This window comes from Phaethon lepturus, unplaced genomic scaffold (assembly GCF_000687285.1).
Source record: "Phaethon lepturus isolate BGI_N335 unplaced genomic scaffold, ASM68728v1 scaffold3267, whole genome shotgun sequence".
Lineage (NCBI taxonomy): Eukaryota > Metazoa > Chordata > Aves > Phaethontiformes > Phaethontidae > Phaethon > Phaethon lepturus.
Genome location: NW_010553845.1, coordinates 47,683 through 64,861, shown reverse-complemented (window position 1 = coordinate 64,861; position 17,179 = coordinate 47,683). Strand labels below are relative to the sequence as shown.

The window sequence follows — 17,179 nt, the reverse complement described above, 5'->3', positions numbered from 1 at the left end:
GCCCTGTACTGACAGTCCTCTGCTTAAGGCAGCTGCCTCCCTCTGCCAAGAGAAGGAAACGACAATTTTCTTTAAAATTGAATTTGCCCAGAATCTTTCCTTTCTAGAACACACCACAAATGCCCCCATACTGTTCAGAATCTCTCCGGCCCACCCCTCTGTGGAGGGGGTTCTTTTTAAACTTATTGAGGACTCGCCTCTTGAATGGTTTGAGCACACAGCAGGAAGGCTGTGCGCAAACTTTCCTTGTGCCACTGTAGCACATTCCAGTTCATACTGCTGGTGCTGCGGTTGCCCACAGATTGCCCACACTTCTGCCTACAGCTATGAAATCACCTAATCATGTCTCAAGGGTTGATATATCACTCTGATCAGTTGTAATGGGTCAGGGCTGTTACTCCAGCAGTACAGCAAGGGTGCCCAGGTACAGAGAAGCTAAGAGATGTTTCTGAGATGCACGAGTCTGTGGGTGAGAAGGAGCTGAATGGTGGAGTCACAGCTGCTGCCTTGTGTACTGGCTGCCAAAGTAATCTTTGTGTTTATTTTTTAATTCCTGAGCCCATCTGACTAGCTGGCAGAGCTTCCAAACGTCCACCAGCCAAAGCTGGTCCTACCAGCTGTATGCTGTTCAGTTTGCATGCTGGAGGAAGGAGCTTCAGCAGCTGTGTGCCCTTCAGGTACGGGGTGTAGGACATTGCTTCCAGCAGGAGTACGTTCACTCCTCCCCCTAACTGCTGAACAACACAGGGCTTCCTTGTGTTGGGGTGGGTCCATATTGCAGTAGGAGATAGGAAGGTATATTTGCACAGATGGGGTAAGAGGCAGGACCCTGCTCAGAATTCTGTGCAGGACCTTTCCCCCTTTCCTCTGTTCTTTATAATCTCTCTCCCAAGGAGCTGTAGCTTGCTGTACTCAGTACAGTCCTGGAGTGTTTGTGAATTAATGCATTGTTTCATTTTCTCTGAATGGACACCATTTGGGGCTGGATCCTTTTTCTCCCACTGGCACTGAAGAAGCTGCAGTTGGAGACTTCACAGCCTCAGAATGAAAGAGTCAGTTACTATCTCAGCATCATGATGTCATTTCAGAATGAAGGAAATGGCAGTCTTTCAGCTTGCACTAGCTCATGTTAATTAAGCAAATATATGCCCTCCAAGAACCCTCATGCACAGTTTGACTGTGTTCAGAGGTGGACTTTTTTCAGCAGAGCATCAGGAAGACCATCTAATACAAGGCTCAGCTTTTCACTGAAGTGTAGCAAAAGCACTGAACCATAGTGATATCTAGGATCTTGTAAGAGTTTTTTCAGAAGTGCCACCCTGAAGTGATATGTTCATAACATCAGGTAAGAGATCAGAAAGTTAGGAAGAGTCGTTTTTTAATCACTGTGGCTTGTGTGCCTTGAGAACATGTCCAGACTGTGAAACTTTGGTATTTTTTTAATCAATGTACTACTGGTGTTTGCTTTACCGGTAGAACCTGACCTGGTAAGCCCAAATAATCTTAGGGAGAAGGGAGGCAAAGGGTGTGGGAAGGACAAAGGAGGTAATGAGGAATAAAGAACGCTCCCTGGATGGGGAGAGGATTGGTTCCTACATGGCCAGATGAACAGTCTCCATCCTCTGTACGGCAAGGTCCTGAGATCTCTGCAGCCCAGACTTCACATCCTGCTATCGGATACATACAAACATTGGTAAGACTCCTCCTCTGAGCTTTCTCTTTTCCAGGCTAAACAGTCCCATCCCTCAGCCCTCCTCTCATCAGAAGTATGCCAGTCCTTTAATCATCTTTGTGGCCCTTATGTTCATTACGATTTGGTGTATGAGTCTGAGCATCATGACTGACTTCAGCACAGTCTCTCCCTCAAAAGGTGACTTTTTAGTGCTCTGGCCTAGATGATCATATTTCACAAAGATGAGAATCAGGGTCCCACTGCTCTGACAATTGGTCTCTGATTTCAGCACAGTGAGTTGTAACCATGATTCTTCCAGTTCTGATCAACAGAACAAGACGACCTCTGAGGTTTGATGGTCTGAAAGATTAAAGCAAATGACAAGCAGCAGCTCTTGTAGCTATCCTTGCCAGATCTTCTAACCAGCCCAGAATTTATTATTCAACTACAGGGATTTTTAGGTGCTTTCAATTTGAGTGGCAAAACACATTGCATACAAGGATCTGTATTGGCAGCATGACCTCCTTTTCTGCCTCCACAACCATCTGTCTGCTTCTAGGATCATCTCTTTCTTGGGCATCCTGTTTGTCACATAGTTACTCTACACCTCTGTCCTTTGCTTTAGCCTAGACCGACCGCTTCACGTAGTCCTCTTTGCTTAACTGCTAATCACTGAAACTGCAGTGTCTGATCCTTCGTTCTCTCGCCCTCTATCTCTCTGCGCATGTAGATGGCTCATGGTTAATTCACACCAACTCCAAAATATATGTGGCTGTGCTCATCACTTGCTATCTTCCACCATAACCAGATTAATTCTACACTCAATGGGCCATATAATCACGGAATATCTCAAGTTGGAAGGAACCCATAAGGCTCATCGAGTCCAACTCGTGCTCATCGCAGGACTAGCTAAAACTAAACCATATGACTACGAGCATCATCCAGACACTCCTTGAACTCTGATGGGCTTGGTGCCATGACCACTTCCCTAGAGAGCCTGTTCCAGTGACTGACTGCCCTCTCAGTGAAGAACCTTTTCCTAATGTCCAGTGTGAACTTCCCCGAGGCAGCTTCGTTCCATTTCCTTGTGTCCTATCACTGTTCACCAGAGCGAGGAGATCAGAACCTCCCCCTTTGTTGCCTGCCTTGAGGAACCTGTAGACTGCGTTGAGGTCACACCTCAGCCTTTCGTGTATGTAAGCTATACATACTCCTAAAAAAAAAATAAATCAGACTTTTCCTCCCTCCTCACTAATGATCCATGAGTGCAGCCTGCACATCCTAAAATGCCCCTTTAGTATTAGCCATGGAAGTTCCTCTAGCATTGCCTGGAGATGCTGTTGTTCATCACCTGTGGGACGTTTTTGTGTAATGCCTCCATGGGCAGTTCCTGCTGTCTGCCATCCAAGAGGTGGCTGCCCTGTGGAAAGAGAGCTTTATGTGTGCCCTCTGTGGCCCTTCAGGATGGTGATACTACTTCTGCGCAATGCTAAGTAACATGATCTATGTGGAGGAGTGTCTGTCTTCTGAAATTTCAGTGAGGTCATCAATGAGGCATTTGTGTATTAAATCTTTACATACGCTATGCAGTAAGCACTCTGTGTGGGTAAAAGGTAACTAATGCCATGAGTCAAAAACTACCTAAGAGACAGAAAACAAATTAGAAAGCATATGGTCCAGTTTGTGCAGCATCCAGAGGTAAAATATAAGGGCTTCATGATTTCCTACTAAATATAAAACTGATCAATACAGTAATGATGAGGAAAGTGGTTGGAATAAACATGGAGATGGCTAAATTTGTAGATGACTCGCTTATATCTAGAAAAGACTGTGAGGAGCTTCTGCAACTAAATTGAACAGTCATTGTGATGTCTCAACGCAAAATCAAGCACACTAGAAAAATTAAACCTTCCAGACTCCTTATAAGGGCTCAATTAATAGTGTCATGGCAGGGTGAAATTTGTATGTCACTGTATACCTGTAACTGAAGATCTTTATTTGGTGCAAAGCTAGTGTCAGGTTATGTTATGGTGCATAAAAAAATAGGATGGGGAATGATACAGAAAATACAATAATGCAACCCTGTGAATCTTCTGTGTTGCTTCTCTTCTTGTATACTTCTACTCTTAATGGCCATAGCAGAACTAGAAGAGTTTATGGGATACATGACAGTGGTTATGAGGGACTAGAGAAACTCTCCACTTAAGGAACAGATGGTAAAGACTGGGGGCTTTCTGCCTTGGTGGGGACACGATGGATAGAAACATTCTCTGGAAGTGCACAGACATTGTGATGATTGCAGTAATCAGAATGTGCCTGAACGCACAAAGTGAAGATTTGTACAAAATGAGAAATTCAATGCTAATGAAGTTTACTCCCACAGTTACTGGGGGAGAGGAGATTTTGTTGAATGTAGCAGCTTGTGAGCATAGTATGAGAGGGCTGAGCAGGGTCAGGGGTCTACGTTCCGAATGCACCTGGAGATCTGTGGTCAGAGAGCTTTTTTCAGATGTTTTTTCCAGGCAAGTTGAAGCCAGCAGTCTTCAGGAGCCTGAGAAGGATATTCCTCATACCGGTAAATGTAATTAAGGGATTTTGCCATTTGCAGTGTTATTTCCAGGCATGCATTTCACTGTCATAGGGCTTTTGTAAAGACAAATATCTGGCAATGACCTGAACAGTGTGTTTTCAATCACTGTGTCTGCAATGTCAGTCACACCACTACTCATTTCTGTTGCACATAATTTTTATGAGTAAGAAGAATAATGCCCCAGTCTATGTGTTTAAATCCTTTGTCCGTGCAGCTGCTTCTGCAGGCCTGTATAGAGGAAGCAGCCAGCAAAGGGCTTCTCAGACTGATGAGCACTTGGATTCAAGGAGGCCTTGGGATGATGGATATTCCCTCAGCTGGGCACAGCCCAGCGTTTGCTCTGTCACATACTGTCACAGAGCTGCGGGAGCTGTTACTGGCCCAGGTGTGAGCAGGGGCTGGGGCACTCGCCCGGTGAGTTAACAGGTTGGTTAGGTCACTGTGTTGCCGTCTCACTCACAGTTTGCAGTTCAGCCTGGAGTTTGTGTGCTGTTCTGCTTTATCTCTGAACTAAGCTGAAGAACAGTTTGGGGTTTTGGCATGTATGTGTGTGTGTGCAGAGATTCAGTGTTTCCGGAAATGGCCTGTCTGTATGGCTGTGCTCCTGTACCCTGCTGAGAACCAACTGCTGCAACTGAAGAAAGAATATCTGCCCAACCGTGGGTCAGGAGCAAAGCTCTGGAGGGCTGCACTGCTTCACAGAGTCATAGAATCACCAAATCGTAGGCTAGAAGGGACCTCTTGAGATTGTCTAGTCCAATCCCCCCCAGCTCAAGAAGGGTTAGCTAGCGCAGGTTTCCCAGGACTGTGTCCAGTTGGGTTTTGAGTATCTCTGAGGATGGATACTCCACAACCTCTTTGTACAACCTATTCCAATGTTTTAACACCCTCACAGTATAAAAAGTGTTTTTTTGTGTTCAGATGGAATTGCATGTGTTTTAATTTGTGCCTCTTGCCTCTTGTCCTGTCACTGGACACTACTGAGGAGAGAGTCAGACTTCCTCTTCTCCATTCCCTCTCATCAGGTATTCATACATATTGGTAAGATCCCTCCCCCACCCCAAGCCTTCTCTTTTCCAGCCTAAACAGTCTTAGCGTGCTCAGCCTTGCCTCATATGAAAATGATTCAGTCTCTTAATCATCTTCATGGCCCTTCACAAGACTCAGTACTTCACCATTCCTACCTTCCATTTGCCAGCAGCTGCTGGCCCCACAGCTTGAGCCCTTCTCTTTCTTTCAAGTATGACGGGGACAGCCCCTCCGGGGGGTGAGAGGATGCAAGCAGAATGCTAACCAGCCACGCTTTGTTTACCAGTCTCAGCAGTGACAGTTCAGCTGCTTGCGTGTGAACAACAGAAATGGCAAAGAGCAGCAGTATTTTCATGCCTGTTCGTCCTGCAGATGGGCCCCTTTCCCTGTACAGCTGGCATTGTCCACGAAGTGCTGCCCAGCCTGCAGCCCTCAGGCTGGCATTGCCTCTGCAGCGCTGTGGCACCTGATGCCTGGAAGGATGCCTGCATGCTGGCCACCAGTGACTACAGTGTGCCTGAGAGCCATCCTTTCACGTGGCACAAGAGACTGCTGGTACTGGTTCTGTACAAGCAAGCTGTGTTCTCGAAGTGATGTGGGTAACAACTACCAAAACAGTCTGCCTGGCATGTATAGGCAGCAAGGTGGCAGAAGTTGAAGCCTGGGGAATGGCATTGGTTTCACTCTATCCCAGACCTACTGTTGAAAAATGGGAGCAGATCGCTTCTGTTCTGGATGCTCTGAGCAGCGTGCGAGTGCAGGTCCTGGTGTGGGGTGAGCTGTGTGAAAACTGCACAGTGCAATCAGTGAGGAAATGAGGTACTTGTGTTTGCTGCTGGGATCAAAGCAATGCCAAGGTATCAGCAATGCCTTTACAATTACCATTACCTTGAGGATTAGTGGGGTTTTTCTTCTTTTGGTTGCAGTGCATGCCCCAGAACACTTTCTGGGCCCTCCTCATCTGTACCACCTGCCACCCTCCCACACTGCTCCTCACAGGCTCACTTGCAGCATTCCTTGTTTGTGTATGAAGGGTTTGGTTCCCAGCCTCTCCCATCCATAAACCACATCCCACATCAAGTGGCAGAAATGCCACTGAACTCAGTACAAGCATTTCCTTTGCACAGTGGTGGTTTTGTTTTCATCTGGAGAGACTGTTTTTAGACAAACTGAAAGAACACAAGTTCAGAAAGCAGCTAGAGATGCAGAGTGTAAGTAGTTCTGCTGAGAGCTTAGAGCTGCTCTCATTTTGGGCTGAAAGTTGCCTTCTGGGCATATCTATCTGGTCTATACTTAATTGCTGGCAGCCAGAGTAAAACATCGCAGTAAACTGAGTTTGATTAAAGCTATACTAAATACTGGCCTTTCTCTGACTTCATTCTTTTTGAGTCCTTTTGGTGTCTTTCTTTGAAATACCATTTTGATCAAGCTAGTTTAGAAGGATTGAGATCTGCTTAGAGAGCTGATGGGAGGTTGTGGAATAGAGAGGGTGGAAAGAACAACATTGTCAGAGAGCAACAGTTGTCCTATAAATTATACATTCCAACAGTTAAGTTCTATCTGCCTGGCTTGTAGAGTGAATGCAATGTCCAGAGGTAGGTATATGCAAAGACCAGAATCCAAAAAATTATGTGCTGCCTGCAATGTCAAGGGAAATGCTGCAGGAGGGCCCTGTACATCGCCCTGCTTCCCAGAGCTGTTTGACATGGGTACACAATGATGGCTCTATCCCCGCCTTTCAGGATGGCAGGCACTCACCACTGTCCTTTCTAATAAATTAATAGGGCCCAGGCATTATGGCAATATTTTACCAAATATGCCTGTAGTGCCCATGCCAAGGTGAGCACACAAACTGCTTTTTTGCACTACCAGGCTCTTGCTTGCTCTTCTTTGGTTCCTCCTTTTTTCCCTAAATATATACACAGAGAGAGAGCAGAGTCCTCTCTGGGTGCCTATTTGTGACTCTCACAGGAGGGAGATAGAACAAGCATTCTTGTCATCTAAATGGTTCCCATAGCAGCAGTTCACCTCTAGGAGTGCACGTTTGTTTTAAAGAAAAACACTTCATAAGAGAAAAAACTTGCTAGGAATGATGAGAGATTCATTATTAGTGCTTCACCACTGTACTGAAGGATGAGTTGGCATGCACCAGCTGGCTCACAAAGCCCTGTGGTGACTAAGGTTTGGACAACATCCAGAGATACCTCTCCATAGTAGCTGCGATGAGGCAAGATATTTCCGTCTGGAGGGGATAATTGGTCTGTGCCAGCGTTTGCGGGGCACAGCTGCCTGGCACAAGTGAGCAGCTTGATATGCCTGGTACTGTGGACTTCAGAACATGTTGGAGTTGAGTTGCAAGTTCTGCTGATCCAGAACTAGGATTCTTTCCTTGTTACTGAAAAGAGTTTGCTTTGTTCTATGAGACCCAGGTATTAAATTGGGCCTGGAAGGCAAGTTGAAGCCTTGCAATCAAGCTCATGTTGAAGTGGAATTTCTGAGGCTAAAACATCAGTAGGCAGATACTGTGTCATCAGCTTCTCCCATCCTGTCTAATCCCTTGCCTCTTCCCAGGCCAAAGAACCCTCCATCACCGGAGTGATACCCTGGAGACAGTGATCCTGGTAAATCCCAATGTGGACAGCATTGTGTCTGAGGTAAGGACCAGATGCAGCGGGTTTTCTCTGCATCAGCTCTCCTGCCCTTGCTTGACATAGAGGTCATGATTATCACACTTTGCACCTTCTGGAGAGTCTGAACTTGTTGCCAGTCTGCTGCAAGGTGTGGTGAAGTGGCCAGGTGTTCTGGCCTTGTCAAGAAGATATATGCAGTAACCAGTATTCTGTGGCAGAATTTACTGCTAGACCAAGAAACACATGAGAGTGTATGGTGTGTCTTGTGTGCTAGCCCTTTAGGAATGAACTGCTTCCTGGAAGAGTTAATGCCTTAGAATTGCCCAATTTTAAGGATTTCTCAGGAGCTTGTAGAGTTTCCTAGCAAACAAGGTGGAGGGCTTCTGAACTGTGCATTCTAGTTTTATGAGATTCTAAATGTGCTGACCTCTTACATGGCAGTGTAACGCTAAATATTTTTTCTTAGCATTGGCCTACTTTCTCAGTGTGAATTATGGCATGACATGGAGCTGTGTCAGGCAGGCAGTAGCAGTGTCTTCTCTTTTCAGTAACCTACTCTCTTGTATGTAGAAATCTTATGTTTTGGCTATTTGTGAATAATGCATAAGTATCACTTGTCCATGTGATTGGGTTTCTGGGTGTTGGTAAGGAATACAGATAACTTTTTGACTGCAACACTCTGTCTCATGGTAACAGGTCCGCTCACTGGTGTGTGATTCATCAGCCCACAAACTACTGATCTTCTGTGGTCAGAGCTCAGACCAGGAAGGAGACTTGATCCTGCAGACAGGGACCTTCACTTACCAAAAGTTTGCTGAGATACTTTCAGACCCAGAGGTGAGTCTAAGCAGTAAGCCAGTGCGTCTCCTCTTGTTCACAGAGTGCGTGATAGAGCAATGCAGCCTGTGCCACTCCTTCAGGTGGCAGATCCGCAGAGGGCTTGAAATCCAGCAAAAAAGTGCACACATGCTATAGTCTTGGGCATCTTGCTTTAACTCCCTGGCTTAAGTTTTACAAGATGGCAGGCATGGGTTTGCCTGGGATTCAGCACTGAATTTAGACAAGATGGCTCAGGGTTTGTCCAGTGGGGTCCTGAGAACCTTATAAGACATGTGTGAACATCTGCTCCAATGCTAATTATCTTAGCTAGGTGTACTATAGCTTTCCTCAGAAGGTTTAAGCTCTCTTTCTATTGGTGCTTGTTGCCAATACAGATATGCTTCTTCAGTTTTTGATAAGCCCTACTTCCACTGACCATTGTGTGCCAGACGTTTAGAATGTCTCCATCTGCAGGAATGGCTGGGTTATATTTTGACAATTGACATCACTGTTGCTGTAGTTACATCAGCAAATCTGTCCACCTTCATTTATTTTAGGCTGATTGTTCTAATTTATTTCTTATACCCATTTATTTGGACACGAACTAGTCAATTAAGGACTGTCTAAGCAAGAGAACACAGTGTAAAGAAGTGTACTAACCTCATTCCAGATACTTAGGAAGTCTGAGGTTTAATGCTTCTTTGCTCGGGATATGTTCAGCATAGCTCAAAGGAGCCTTGGAAATTATATCGACCTTATTTCTACTTATTAATCATGTAGCATGTCCCCAACCCTGTATGTATATCAGAAATGGAGTCACAACTTTCAAAACAGGTCCCAGGAAAGAAAATTAATCTGAATAAAAAAAGAAAGTCCTATAACACCAAAACTGCACAAAGAAGTGCTGTATGATCGTTCATTAGCCAATGAGTGAGGATAAGTTCAGACAATGATACTTAGCATTGAAAAGGGTATCTCAGGGTTAGAATTCACAAATCAAAAAGAAACTGCTACTTTTGAGCCCAAGCCAGGGACTGATATCCCAGGTTAAATAGGAAGAAGTAAGGAAAGAAGACAAGGTGGTTCCTGCTTTCATTTTCTTTCCTAAGGTATTGTCACCATGCACTCCCAACAGTCAGGAAGCATAACAGCCCATCAACATTAAGAATTTCAAAAGAGAGCAGAACATGCATCTATTTGCAATGGACTTTTGGACTGTTTAATCTATCCCCAGTGTTTTCTGTCAGTAAAGTGCTCATGGCGTCTTCAGTATTTCTGCATTGACTGGCTATTTTTTTTTAAGTGCTGATTTGGTCTGAGAGCTCTATTTGACCTTTATTTGTCTGTGCTTGTCTCATTAGGTCACCCAGATTCTTAGCAACACTGATTCAGATACCAAGGCCTCCCTTACTGTGTCGTGCTTGGGAGAAGGAGACTGGAGCAACCTTGGGCATCCTCGATTTCAGGAAATTATTAATTTGAAACTGAATCCTGATCCAGTTCTTCCAGAAATGGATGGGGTGTCTGAGTTTGCAGAATACGTCTCTGAGACAGTTGATGTGCCATCTCCATTTGATCTCCTGGAGCCACCCACCTCAGGGGGCTTTCTGAAGCTTTCTAAACCCTGCTGCTACATATTTCCTGGGGGAAGAGGTGATTCTGCTCTCTTTGCTGTCAATGGGTTTAACATCCTTGTGGATGGTGGCTCTGACAGGAAATCTTGCTTCTGGAAGCTGGTAAGGCACCTGGATAGGATTGACTCGATCCTGCTCACCCACATTGGTGCAGACAACCTACCTGGCATCAATGGGCTGCTGCAGAGGAAAGTTGCTGAGCAAGAGGAGGAACAATCCCAGGGTTCTACCAACTACAGTGACTGGATGAAGAATCTAATTTCTCCTGAGTTAGGGGTGGTTTTTTTTAATGTTCCTGAAAAACTGAAGATGCCTGAATCGTCCATGAAAGTAAAGAGGAGCATCGAAGAAGCTTGTCTGACACTGCAGTATCTCAACAGACTAGGCATTAAATCAGAGCCTCTCTACAGGGTGGTGAGCAGTACCATTGAACCTATCACACTTTTCCACAAAATGGGAGTGGGTAAGCTGGACATGTATATACTGAATCCTGTCAAGGACAGTAAAGAAATGCAGTTTCTAATGCAGAAATGGGCTGGTAATAGTAAAGCAAAGACTGGCATAATTCTTGCGAGTGGGAAAGAAGGTGAAATTTCTGTTCCCTATCTCACATCCATCACAGCCCTAGTGGTGTGGCTTCCAGCTAGCCCAACAGAGAAAATTGTAAGGGTTTTGTTTCCTGGAAATGCTCCTCAAAATAAGATACTGGAAGGTCTTGAGAAACTCAAGCACCTAGATTTTCTGAGGTACCCAGTGGCTACTCAGAAAGATATCACTTGTGGAATACCTCCACCTGTGCTGAAGCAGACCAAAATTAAACAAAGAACTGACAGTAAAGAGAGTCTTAAATCTTCCCCCAAGCCATCTGTGACAAAGCAAGCTAAGAAAGAAGAAGCAGTTGAGGATGGGGTTAAGGAGGTAAAACCAGAAGTCATAAAGGATGCTAAAATTGAGAAAAAGGTTAAAGAACAGTCAGAGAAAATTCCTGAGAAGCCTGTTAAACATGAAAAGATAAAAATAGAAACAAGTGATGCTCTCAAAGCTGAGAAAAGAAAATTGGCAAAAGAGAAGGTTGGAAAAAAGCATCTCAAAGAGAAAGTATCCAAACTGGAGGAGAAGAAAGACAAAGAGAAGAAAGATATTAAGAAGGAGAAAAAAGACTTAAAAAAAGATGATGGAAAGAAAGAGGAAAAAAAAGATTCAAAGAAAGAGGATAAAAAGAAAGAAACCAAGCCAGAGTCCAAAAAAATTTCTAAACCAGACTTAAAACCATTTACCCCAGAAGTAAGAAAAACATTATACAAGGCAAAAGTTCCAGGCAGACTGAAAACTGAGAAGATCAAAGTCAAACCTGAAAAAGAAGTACCTGCTGACTTGACGACGTCACCGATGGAAAAGGCACCTCTACAGATGGAGCCAGGAGAGACTTCCGTAGCTGAACAAAGGTTAGTCCTGTCTTCACCAGAAGATCTTACAAAGGACTTTGAGGAACTGAAGCATGAGGAGAAAGGGGCCTTGCAGGTGACCCAAGAAATGTCCGATATTGAGGTTAGTGATAAGATTACGAGGGTACCTGAAATCGAGGTAAAAGACTCTGCTGACATGATTGCTCAGAGTTGCCTTGACGTGGATCTGATTTTGAAAAAAAACATTCCTGATCAGGGAATAACTACTATTGATATGGAAAAAGAACCACCAGGAGAGGAAAAGACAGTCCCTCAGCTAGAACTGAGAGCAGGTCATGCTGAAAAAATAGAGGATGAAAGAAGAACAGTAGATGAAACTCATGACATGAGATACTGTGAGGGAAAAGCTGAGCAGGACGAGGAAGGTCAGCTGTTTCTAGACAAAGAACAGGTACCATCACAGACAGACCTCTTAGCAAAGGGTGTTCGGTCATCAGTGTTCAGAGGGGAAGAAAAGGAGGAAGAGGAAAAAATCTATTTGGACAGAAAACAGAGGGAAGCAGAAACAAAGACTTGTGAAAAGTATATTGAGGGGACAGAGGCACAGGAAGAGGGTGAGAAGGAAAAGAGAGAAGATGTGATAGAAAAGGCAGAACTGGAAGAAAAGGAAGAACAGCACATGAAGGCAGAGGAGAAGGCAGAAAAGAATAGAGACTTCTATGAGCTGAATCAGAATGAGAAGGAGGAAAAAATATTTACCACTACAGAAAAGGAAAAAGAATTTAGTGACATGGGTGAGAAAAACAAGTTATTTGGAAAGGATGTAACAAAGGAAGAGTCGTACCTGAGCTTGCCGGTCCCACCAGGAGCAACAGCAGAACATGTTTCATACATCCAAGATGAAACTATCCCAGGCTACTCAGAAACAGAGCAGACCATTTCTGATGAAGAAATACATGATGAACAGGAAGAGAGGATCCCACACTTGAAGTATGATGTCAATGCCTATGACATATCTGTTCCTGACCACCCAGGCTCTTTTGAAGCAATACATGGAATACAGGCCATGCCTACTGCTGACCTTTCAGCCAAAGGCTATGCTGGACAGGAGTCTGAAATCCTGGCATATCCTACAAACATTGTGGCAGCACCTCTAGCTGAGGAGGAACATATATCCTCTGCTACCTCCATTACAGAATGTGATAAGCTTTCATCTTTTGCAACTTCAGTAGCAGAGGATCAATCTGTTGCATCTATAACAGCACCGCAGACAGAAGAGACTGGGAAAAGCTCTTTACTTCTAGACACAGTAAACAGCATGCCCTCCTCTCGGACTGAAGCAACCCAAGGTCTCGACTATGTTCCCTCTGCCGGCACAATCTCTCCCACATCATCCTTGGAGGAAGACAAATGTTTTAAATCTCCACCCCCTGAAGATTTCCATGCATTAGCAGAAGGAGAGAGAAAACCGGAAGCTCAAAAAAAGGATCTTCATGAAGAGGCAGACGATGAAGAAGAAGATGGGACTCCAAACATTGAAATGCCTGAGAAACTCCGAGGGCATTACAGTGCCCCCATGTTTGCTCATCAAGGATGTCCTGATAAGGTGCTAATCAGTGTTCCCATGGAAGTGATGCAAACTTCTGCTCTGCCATTATCCACTGAAGAAACACCATTTTCCCAGGTTGACTCTGCAGAGGCTGAAGAACGATGCATGAGTCCTGATGATAGTACAGTCAAAATGGCCTCTCCCACCCCATCTGGCCCCACTAGTGCAGGACACACTCCTTTTCACCAGTCTCCAGTGGAGGAAAAACTAGAAACAGTAGATTCAGATTTATTTGAAAAACAAACAGATGCTGCTGCCAAGAAATTGGAAGGCCAAACTTCTGTTGTGGTGAAGGGAGCCAAGGGTGAACCTCACAGAGAAGACGAGGTGTCTGCAGCTAAATACAGACATGAAAAAGAAGTGCCTGGACCTGTACAGCACAAGCTGGACTTTGGCAGTGACATTCCCGTGTCTCCTGGGGAGGAGGTGCAGGAAGAACCAGTGGGGAAGGAGGAGCTGCCCTGGCTTTCCTACCACAAGCAGGACACAGTGGTGATAGGGGAGGAGGAGGATCATCCTGTGCTGCCCCATCCCAGCACAGATGTGTTTCTGGAGACAGAAAAAGACCAAGGAACTAAATCCATAACAGAAAGTTTAATGGGATTTTCAAAAGACTTGTCCTTTGAGCCATTCTCTACCACAGAAACATTTCTAGGAAATGTGGATCCTCTACAGTTCACACGCCAAAGCAAATCTGACAGTGACAAATCTTCACAGTTTTCACCAGATGACACCAAATCCCTTTCTTTTACAGAAGAAAATATTGGTAAAGAAAAATCCTCAGATATTTCTGTTAAGGGAGTGACTACTGAAGAAGGAAAATTGATGTATTTCACAGGAGACACCTCAGAAGAAGAAAAATCTTCTCGTGTTTCCATTAAAGACATTTCTCCAGAAGAGACCAAATCCATGTCTCCCACTGAGAGTCCCAGCAAGGAAATCTCTTCAGACCTTTTTGTTAGAGGAATTTCTCCAGAAGACATCAAATCTCTTAGTTTCACAGAAGAGATACCTGCAAAAGAAAAAACTATGTCTGACTTTACTGACAAATTCCCTTCAGAAGCTGTGAAATCCATGGATTTCACAGAGCAGAGCCCAGCTGCATATGAAAAATCACTGAAAATTTCTGCCAAAGAACTCACGAAAGAACTATCAAAATCTTTTCCTTGCCCAGAGAGTAGCTCAGTTAAAGAGGCGTCACCCAGAGACACTTCGGCTGAAGAAATGTCTCCAGATGACAGCAGTTTATTTTCTGCATCAGAAAAGGACTCATTTAGGGGAAGAACTGCAGGCTTGGACTCTCAGGAAGTATCTCCAGATGCAAAGGACTTACACTTTACAGAATCTAGCCCAACTGAGGATAAAACACCTTCACACATTTCTGCTGAAGGTATAAAATTTTGCAGGTTCAAGGAAGTTCAGGAAGAAAAATCTCCAGAAATGGAAGACTTTTACATGCAAGGTTTAAGTTATGAGAAGAAAGTGTGGTTTCCAGAAGAGATGGAGGAGAATCTTGTTCAGGGAAGACGGCAGAGATATGATAAAGAGAGAGAGAGCACATTCTTGGATGAGGTACCAGAATATGAAAAAAAATCCCTTCCTAAAATGGGAGAGGAGGAGATCCTGTCTCCTGCAGTGCCTGGCAGTCACACCTGGAGAAGAGCAGAAAGTGAAGCATGGGGATCTGCATATGGGTATCTTCAGGAAGGAAGAAAGACTGGAAGAGGAGGGCAGTTACCCAAAGAGGAGGATGAGGATCTCCATCACGCTGAAGACACACCTGTGCTACTGCAAGCAGAAGCAGAATGTTTAAAGATGGAATCAGGTGATTACAAAGAAGATACACAGAAGAGTGCCAAACCTACATCAGAAACAAAGACAGTGGAAATCGTTTCTGCTGACATCACTCTCCCAGAAAGAACACAAATGGAAAGTTCTCTGTCTTCTCGATACATCTCTGGTGAGGGAAATCAGGACAAAACATTAACTGGAAACAAAGAAAGGCAAGAATTGTTGTTGACATCTAAACAAGATTACTCCTACTTAGATGACGAGGAGAGAGCTGTCCTAGATATCTACGCAAAGTCACTAGACCAAGCACTGACAGCATCTCCCCTGTCTGTAATGGCTACCACTCTGGAAAAGGAGACTGACACAACACCAGAAACAGAAAGGCCTTACAAGTTAGATCAGTGCAAGCCACCTTTACAGGAGGGAGTCCCATCAAAGGACACAGAGAATAAATCAGGCATCAGTGCTTTGTATCAGGAAATAGACTGTAAATACAAGTCAGATAGAAAGCAAGAGGACGACTGCAAATCCACTGAGGGTCTTTATGACTCAACAGAAAGAAAAGAGCAGATGGCAGTAGCATTTACTCTGTTGCAATCTACAAGACCAGCAGAATACGAATATATAGTAGCATCCCCAGAAGAAAGTGCTGCAGTGTCAGGGCAGCATGCACACTCCCCTCTAGGACAAGGCCCTTGTCAAAAAAGCAGTGCTGTCATGGGCCATGCTGAGGCTGTGGGTTCTGCCAGCCAAGTGGCATATCCTCCAGAGACCTATTCCAGGAGCTCCTCTAATCCTTATTCCTATGAGGAGGGGGTCTACAGACCCAGAGGTGATGACATCTCTACAAGACAAGAACAAGAAGAAAGAGAACCAACTCCTTACCCTGATGAAAGAAGTTTCAAGTATGCTGACATCTATGAGAAGATAATTGTGTCTGCAGTTGGACCCCCCTCCTTCAAACCCAAGGGTGCACACAGCCCAGGTCACACTGACAAAGTTCCAGCAGCAGCACTGGTCTCCCAAAAAGGTCCAAGTTTTCATGTCTCTGCAAAGGAAGAAGAGTCCTGCCTTTATACCTCTGCTGAGAAGGAGTTGTCATCTCCAGCATCCCCTAAAGATAAAGCAGATTCAGCCTTTGACTATACAGACATCCATGAAAGATACTTGCCCTTCTCTGAAACAGCTAAGCCTAGGATATCTGAACGACAGGAAAAACTGAAGGTGTCTTCTGCTTTGCCAGAAGAACTGGACTCGGAACTGCACCCATCATCTGCAAGTACAGCATTTGCCTCTCCCACAGACATGACTGACACGTTTTATCCAGAAAAATCAGCTGCCTATATTGATGCTGCTCATCCAGATGAGAACATAATTTTGTCTAGCCAGGAGCAGATATCTCTGTCCCCAAAATCTGAAAGCCCGAATCCCAAAGATACATACTATGAGAAAGCAGGTCGAGGGGAAGAAAGCATGAGTGACTCAGAGTTAGAAAAAGGTGCTAAGGAGAAGTCTGAAAAGGAGTCTAAACTGCACAGCCTTGTTGAAGCTGCAGGCACAGTCTATGCAGACATCTCAGCAATGGACAAGTTTCATGTATCAGAACCCCTTCTGCAAAGCAAGAGTCAGGAGTCCATTTCACCCAGTTCTACTGCCTCTTCACCCTCTGATCCAGGGTGGAAAGAGGAATGCAGAAGCTGGAAAACTCCATCAGCCACTGTTGTGGGGACATATGTTGCTGGTTACAGTGACCTGCCAGACATAGGCAGAGATGAGCAGCCTTCACAAATGTGCCATTTAAGACAAGATTCTTCACAAAAGAGAGAGGTTGCTGAAAAATCCACAAGGGAATCACATTTCTGTGTAACAGATTACCCAAGTGCAGTGGTGGTCTCAGAGTGCCAAGAGCAAGCCATATGCTTGAAATCTCCTTCCGGAAAACAGAGAGAGGCATACAAAAAGGACCAAACAGTAGAGGACAGAGTGATGGATAGTTCTT

At 44.6% G+C, this 17,179-nt stretch overlaps 1 protein-coding gene across 1 annotated transcript in view; it reads left to right on the top strand.

The window, feature by feature from the left end:
* The first annotated feature begins 7,868 nt into the window (after positions 1-7,868).
* MAP1A (microtubule-associated protein 1A) overlaps positions 7,869-17,179 on the top strand; it is a 15,109-nt gene continuing 5,798 nt past the window's right edge. Inside the window, exons 1-5 of the mRNA XM_010291641.1 lie at positions 7,869-7,945; positions 8,618-8,758; positions 10,102-12,000; positions 12,181-13,386; positions 13,465-16,804. Of these exons, the coding sequence (XP_010289943.1) occupies positions 10,252-12,000; positions 12,181-13,386; positions 13,465-16,804 (6,295 nt within the window). The 5' untranslated portion in view covers positions 7,869-7,945; positions 8,618-8,758; positions 10,102-10,251. The remainder of the gene's footprint in view (positions 7,946-8,617; positions 8,759-10,101; positions 12,001-12,180; positions 13,387-13,464; positions 16,805-17,179) is intronic.